Below are 7423 nucleotides of genomic sequence, written 5' to 3'. Positions count from 1 at the left end.
TCAGTGGCGTCGGCTGATTTACAGCAGGTCAACAGATATGACGTATTTTTGACAGCTCATGTCGGGCACCTGGACAATTTTGTTATGTCGTGGACACCGTCATATTTTGTCACGCAACGTGATTGGGTAGTGTTACCAATGTTGCCATGGAGATTGTAGTTTTCACTGAGCTTCCTTATTGATGTTTTGGTCTGTAACTTTAGATAGCTTGTAACATCTTTGTTTAATTAGTCTGGTTACTATGGAGACGACTGAAACCTTTCCCTTTTAATTTCTCTTTAATTTCTGTTGAGCTTCACTTATCGAAAGTGTCGAGTGACCTTCACACAGAACTACTCTCCAGAGACTGAAAACATGACGCCGTTATTAGTCTTTGGAGCCGTTTCTAAACAAACTAACGTGACCAAACTCTTCATGATGAAGGAACATGTGACCCAGTGCAGCGCTGTGACTCACTGACGTGTTTTTAATAAGATATATCAGCTTTGATACACACACAATACTCGTTAGTAGATCAGTTCATTGTTGGTTTGGATCCAAACATGAAGAAAAGCAGCCTTAAGTATGAATATCAGGACATTAATACGGTATCAGCAATGAATAAACTTTGTCTAAATATGGTTTCGTGCGGCGTGAACTCACCTCTGTTTGGATCGGCCCGGTGTTGTGAATCCGATGGTCGTCTGAGCGGAAGTCATCCCATCTGTTCGCTGCATGCCGATGATTCAGCAGTTTAACTCCATCAGGCCTCCATCCATCAGTCCATCCTCTAATAATAATAATAATCCAGCCGACACTGTGACCTTCACAGCGGCCATTTTTATTCCATCAGTTTGTAGGATCCCCCCCCCTTTTTTTTTTTTCTTGTCTTTTTTCCCCCAGCAGGTTGGTTGAATGAGGAGTCCGAGTGAATAAGGTGCTTTAATGGCAGCGCCAATTACGGAGACTTTAAGTACCTGTTTTTATGTGCAACAAGTAACGGAGAGTTTGTCTGCTCTAACAGGAAGTGCTCGGGCAAAGTGCGAAAATACAAATTTAGTCGATTCATTGATTAGATGGGTAATTAATCAGATTAACAGATGCAGTGTTTGAAGCCGTTTATCAATTAAAACTATCAGAGGCCGACAGATACATCAGCAGGCCGATATCTGCCAATCACACGTGTATATGTGTCTGAGTTTGTATGGAAGCAAAGAAACGCCAAAATAAGTAAATATTTTATAAATAACTGGATATCTTCTGTTGAAATATTAATACAGCTGTTTTGTTTTTTGTTTTTTGGATTGACATATTTTTCTTTGAAAATCTTTTATCTGAAATTAAATGTTTTAAATTTTCTGAAGTTTCGTGATTTCAAAATCTTAAATTCATTGTTTTCAGGTTTCCAGTTGCTCCTAAATTTCTCGGATCATGTGACTGAACAACATAACGTCACAGGACGGAGGTCAGCACGAGGTCCGTTGAGTAGCTGTTGCGGAGCTTTCAGTCGTCTTCCTCGGCAGACGGAGTTTGCTCAGTAAGTTGTTGTGGAATTGTAGAAGTTTCACGTTTCCGTTTTTCTGAGAACTTTAAGGACTTTTTTTTCCCACTTTGGCTAAAAAATTTGAGATTCAAAGTTTGTTCTTGCAGTCCAGAAAACAATCTCACCATGATCCATTTTTAGCAGCTCTTCTGCAGCTTTCAATCATATTACATGATCTTCTTCAGCAGATTGTTTATTCTTGGTTTCCCACATGTTATAGTTTGAATATTTCATCTTGAATCAATTTTAGTCTCAGAATTTCACCAATCAAGTTTTAGCAAAATTATTTTTTCTTCCTTTAGTTTGTTTGTTTTAATTGACTTGATTCTTTTTTACATCTAAATGTAACCAACATGATTTGAAAATTGGAAACTTTTTGAATTTTGGAACTTGAAATTACCGACCTAAAATTTACCACATAAATTAATTGATGATTTAAAATGATCTAGAAATAATTATGACATTTTAAATGTCACTGAATTTCAAAGCTTAGACTTACGACATTTTTTTGCTTCCATACCCGGCAACAAGAAATGACTGAACATTAATGTATCTTCATTATTTAAACTAATTCACAGTTTGCAAGTCAAATTCTTGTTACTACAATCATCTTGGATGGTAAAATGTGATGTAATCTGCCTCCAGACATGATGTCACAACACCTAAAAAAAACAATATAAACTATATTGTCTTTTTCTTTCAAATATCTGTATATCAGCCTCGCAAATCCAGTATTGGTCGAGCTCTAAAACACCCTAAAATGTGAACATTACATATTTTTTCTTAAATTTAATCCCTTTAGGGTTTTTTTTTTTCATGTCAATCAGACAAAATATACAATCTTTAAAAGATCACTTTAGACTCAGGGTTGTTGTGATGGGTATTTTTTATTACCCATCACCTAAAATATCAGATAATTAGAATAATTGTTGGCTGCAGCCTAATTTGGACCCTTTGTATGATTCCTGTTCTCTGTGTGAAGGTGTGGGGACAACAGGTCAAACATCTGGCTGTAAATGTGTTTATATGGGATCATTTTTCCTGCATAAGATGGAAGTGATGTGTTTAGTTTCAGCTGGTGGAATCAAACAACATGGAGGCTTCCACAACATGGTGGTTTTCTCTCTCTCTCTCTCTCTCTCTCTCTCCCTGTCTCTACACTTTCAGCCTGCGTCCTTTCATTCCTGTGGCAGACAATACAGAAAAGTCTGGAAGGTTGCTATAGAAACTGCATCCACTGGAGGGATGCAGGAATGCGGTTCATCCACACAGTGGCGCTCTCGGTTTGCAAATCGCTGCACCTGATTTCATCTTACAAACAGATTAAACCTTCTGAAGTCTGCAAAAATTTTAAATCTGCATGTAAAGAAAAAGGGTGTGTTCGCCCTGTGTCTTGTCTTACAGGCTACTTGTGTTTACAGAATGTAGATTCTACTCAAATCTGGCGTTAAAGTCGTTTAATTTTGGGGATAATCGATTCTTCCAGCGTGCTGCCAGTTGAAATGACACATCATCTGATCCACCACTGAGCTCCAGCCAGTCTGAATGGAAAATACATGAGGCTGAAATAACAGGTGCGTGTGCGTGTGTGTGTGCGCGCGGGACCATATTAATAACATCCACCATGTGCCTCCTGCATCAGTCTGTATATTTAGATTAAATTGGTCCTGTGTTGTGTCTCAGCTTCAAATAGACTGAAAATCAAATGTAAACGTTCAACCTGCATTCGGGCAATAAATTACGCATTTACTAAGAGAAACATTACTAATCATAAAGTGCTACAATTGGCTATAGGCTGATCTTTGACTCATGACGCGCGTAATGGAAGACAGTTTCAGGAGGATAAATATAAATTCTCTTATAATCCATCCACTGTTGTGATTGAAATGATTCCCTTTGATGGCAGAAATAAGGAGCTCGCCAGTCTAAACTCAAACCAGAGCGCAGGATGTGGGGATGGCGCTGAAAGAAACCGTTTCCCTCCAACGCGCCACTGACGCGTAATTCTGGGTTAAAAAAAAAAAAAAAAATCATACATCTGTGAGCTTCCCGGTGTAGGCTTTGTGCGGGCTGCAGTTGGTGTATTTGATGGAGTCCGCGTCGTCGCTGTCCAGGTAGTCAGACTTGGACAGAGACGGTTTGCTGTCGCTCCTCTTGAACTCCCCAAACTGCGGCTGCAGCTGCCCGCAGGTCACATGCGTGTACTGGAACTGCTCCTCGTGCTCCGTCTCCCGGTGGTAGAAGTAGTTGAAGTTGGAGACGATGACCGGAACCGGCAGCGCGATGGTCAACACTCCGGCGATGGCGCACAAGGAGCCCACGATCTTCCCCCCGATGGTGACCGGACACATGTCCCCGTAGCCCACCGTGGTCATGGACACCACCGCCCACCAGAACGCGTCCGGGATGCTGCTGAAGCCCGATTCCGGGTCGTCGGTCTCCGCGAAGTACACCGCGCTGGAGAAGAGGATGACTCCGATGAAGAGAAAGAATATAAGCAGCCCCAGCTCCCTCATGCTGGCCTGCAGCGTCTTCCCGAGGATCTGGAGCCCCTTGGAGTGTCTGGAGAGCTTGAAGATCCGGAAGACCCGGACCAGGCGGATGACCCTCAGGATGGCCAGAGACATGGCCTGCTGGCCGTTCCCCTGGTGCTCCGCTAACTCCAGCCCCAGCGTGATGAAGTAGGGCATGATGGCCACGATGTCGATGGTGTTCATGATGTTCTTGAAGAACGCGGGCTTGCTCGGGCAGGCGAGGAACCGGACCAGCAGCTCGAAGGAGAACCAGATGATGCAGAGAGTCTCCACGATGAAAAACGGGTCTGTGAACGGGTTTGGCTTCTTTGCGCGCGCGGTTCCGTTCACCACCAGCTGCTCGTCAAACGTTCTGGATTCCTCTCTGAACTCGGGTAAAGTCTCCAAGCAGAAAATCACGATGGAGATGAGAATCACCAGCACGGAAACTATTGCGATCCCCCTGGCGGGTCCGGAGCTCTCCGGGTACTCGAACAGGAGCCAAACCTGCCGCTGGAACTCGTTATCAGGCAGCGGGCGCTCTTCCTCCTTAATAAACCCCTCATCCTCCTTAAAATTCTCAATCACCTCATCCCCCAGTTCGTAGAATTTAATCTCCTCCATGAAGATGTCCACCGGCACGTTGACGGGTCTCCTGAGCCGGCCGCCGGACTGGTAGTAGTAGAGGATGGCATCGAAGCTGGGTCGGTTCCTGTCAAAGAAATACTCGTTCCTCAGCGGGTCGAAGAAGCGCATCCTCTTGCGCGGGTCCCCCAGCAGAGTGGAGGGGAACTGGGCGAGCGTCTTCAGCTGCGTCTCGAAGCGCAGCCCGGAGATGTTGATGACAACCCGCTCGCAGCACTCCTGGTTCTCGGCTCGCTCCGGGTCGTAAACATCCTGGGCTGACAGGGCGGCAAGTGCCACAGTCTCATCCAGGTTCTCTCCGGGCACCACTGTCATCTTTCCCCCCCAGACAAGGGCGACGCTCCCCGCACCTCAGTCCTCTCTGTTCCCCCTCCGACACCTCCGCGCGTATTTGGAAAACCAGCTGAGCGTCTCCTCGTGGCTTTTTCTTTTTTTTTTTTTTTTTTTTCTCTCTCGGTGTGTCGGCGTCACGTCTGCGGGTGAGCTGGTTCCGCTGGCATTTTTCTGTCCCCCCCCTCCCTCCTCTCCACGCTCACCTTCCCGTCCACGCGCTGTTGTAGTCTGGACTATCGGCTCGGCTGTCACATTCGCTGCATTTTAAGCAGGCTTTGCCCTCCCCGAGCTGACGTGTGTGTGCACGCTCTCTCACTGAGGAGGAAATAAAAACACACATGCACGTACATATGCTCAGGATGAATCTGATCCAGCTATTTAAGAACAAAACATGCACGAGGTATTATCCATTATATGAGAAAACATGAGGGTTTGGGAGAGTTTGCGTGCACAGAAAGTGTTGTGCGTAACGGACCTGTTGTCTCCGCTTGGCACAGGCTCAAGGTTATCACAAGAGTTGATGTTTATGGTGAAATATGATGTCATTTTTTGCAAATATGAGCATGCAGTGATGATGAAGAAGTGAATGTGCGTTTGGAAAGGTGAAAAGCGCGAGAGATGTCATGCAAAAACGACGATATTCATGCAAAATCGTCCATTTTTTCATTCATGATTTGATACCTGTAGCTCAGGGCTTTCGTCTTCTTTCATTTATCCATCCTTTCATGCATCCATGGCACTGACACATGAGGAGGAGAAAGCGGGGTGGTGGTGGTGGTGGGGGGGAAAGGAAAGGAGGCTCTGCAATGTCACGCCGCAGCCTTTTCCAGACGAAACCTTGCTGACGTTTCCACAACAGCTCTGAACGCTGCTGAGCTGCTCCACAAGTTGTGCACGACTTGCAAGATCTGTCATGCCTCCTCTGCTGTGTCTGCTGCAGGCATGTTGCATTGTGCATGAAAAACAAGACAGACTATCGGCAGCTTTATTCTTCTTTACTGCTTTTCTACACACACACACACAAAAAAAACGAGTCACAGTTTCACAGCAACATGTCTGTGAATGGAGGGTAAACACTCCTGCGCTGTGCAACAAGTAAAGAGGAGAGAAAAAAAAAAAAAAAAGCTGGATGATGGAAATAAGAGAGCGTTTCTGGGCTGCAGCTCAAGGCAGTGACGTGTTTTCCTAAAATAGCTGGATTTCTCCCAGGGCTGCAGGAAAAGTTTCTTTTCCCATGGAATGGCCCCAGGGAGCCGCAGGGGGAAAATGAAAAAAAAAAAAAAAATGAAGAGGAGAAAACAGATTTGCATCCCAAACCAGCTCAGAGCTGCAGATACAGAATGTGAGAGTCATTCAGAAATGTTTAAAACAGGAGAGAGAGAGAGAGACGTCAGGGAGGGTTCAGAGGTTTCATCATGAAACCCAGAAAAACATGTCAAGTTACAGCTGAAAACCATGAAGAGAACATAAGCAGCAGAAGAGACGAATGCATCATAAATTCAATGATGTATTTGAAAATAAAGTCTCCTCACAGCTGCTCCTAAAAAACATGATTTAACATGCAGACTCTAAACTCACATGATGTTTTTACATTTATTACTTAAATGCATCACAAACTGAGTCTGAAGGAGACTGAGAGTAATGTAATGACATGTATTAATATCATTTCTTTAGACACTAATATTACTAATTATTTCTTTATGAACACATGTTTATGAAACTTGTTGCGAGATGATTCAAGTTCAAGTGTTTTCAGACTTTTAAAGATCTCCTCCAGACATAGAAATACTCTTCCTCTCTGAATATGCAAATATTGTCTCCCACAACTAGTTGTGATGTCACAAATCCTGCTGGTAGGTCGACGTGTTGAACTGAGAGGAGTAAGAAGTTCAAACATATGATTTATCATCGTTTGCACCAATTAAAACGATCAATCAGGTGTTTTTGGCTGATGGAGACGCTGAGAGCAGAAAGCTTCTCCATCAGCTGGAACCAGAGTTTCATCATCATTTCAACTTTCATCCCAAATATTTCGACCTCTACAAGATATTTTATTCCCGCCAAAAAAGCAGAACAGATCAATTTATCCAGATGATGACAGATGTCTGAGAACTCGTCTCTAAAATGTTCAGAACTGCAACCAATCATCATTTTCAGTATTGATTATTGATCATTTGATTGATAAAAACACCAGAAAACAGTAAAAAAAAAATAAAAAAATTATTATTATTATTATTATCATTATTGTTATTATTATTGGTGGTGGTGAAAATGTGAAAAGGGGTCATTTTTCTTTTTTTTCTTTTTTTTTTTGTCCACAACATCTGTATTTACTCTTCTTAAATCTGGACTAGATTAATATTTAGAATATTTTTAATTTTTTTTTTAATAAAGTTATTATAATTTTTAT

General features: G+C 43.1%; 1 protein-coding gene across 1 annotated transcript; it reads right to left on the bottom strand.

The window, feature by feature from the left end:
* Positions 1-836: 836 nt before the first annotated feature.
* LOC122975493 (shaker-related potassium channel tsha2-like) lies at positions 837-6884 on the bottom strand. The gene has a single exon (XM_044343943.1). It carries the CDS (start codon positions 4993-4995, stop codon positions 3553-3555), a length of 1443 nt encoding a protein of 480 aa, XP_044199878.1. The 5' UTR covers positions 4996-6884; the 3' UTR covers positions 837-3552.
* Positions 6885-7423: the final 539 nt, after the last annotated feature.

This window comes from Thunnus albacares, chromosome 23 (genome assembly GCF_914725855.1).
Source record: "Thunnus albacares chromosome 23, fThuAlb1.1, whole genome shotgun sequence".
Taxonomy (NCBI): domain Eukaryota; kingdom Metazoa; phylum Chordata; class Actinopteri; order Scombriformes; family Scombridae; genus Thunnus; species Thunnus albacares.
The sequence above is the reverse complement of the archived record's forward strand: the minus strand, read 5'-3'. Positions and strand labels throughout refer to the sequence as shown.

Excerpts from the sequence above, each read along its gene's own strand:
- LOC122975493 (XM_044343943.1), bottom strand. The coding sequence starts at position 4,995 with ATGACAGTGGTGCCCGGAGAGAACCTGGATGAGACTGTGGCACTTGCC.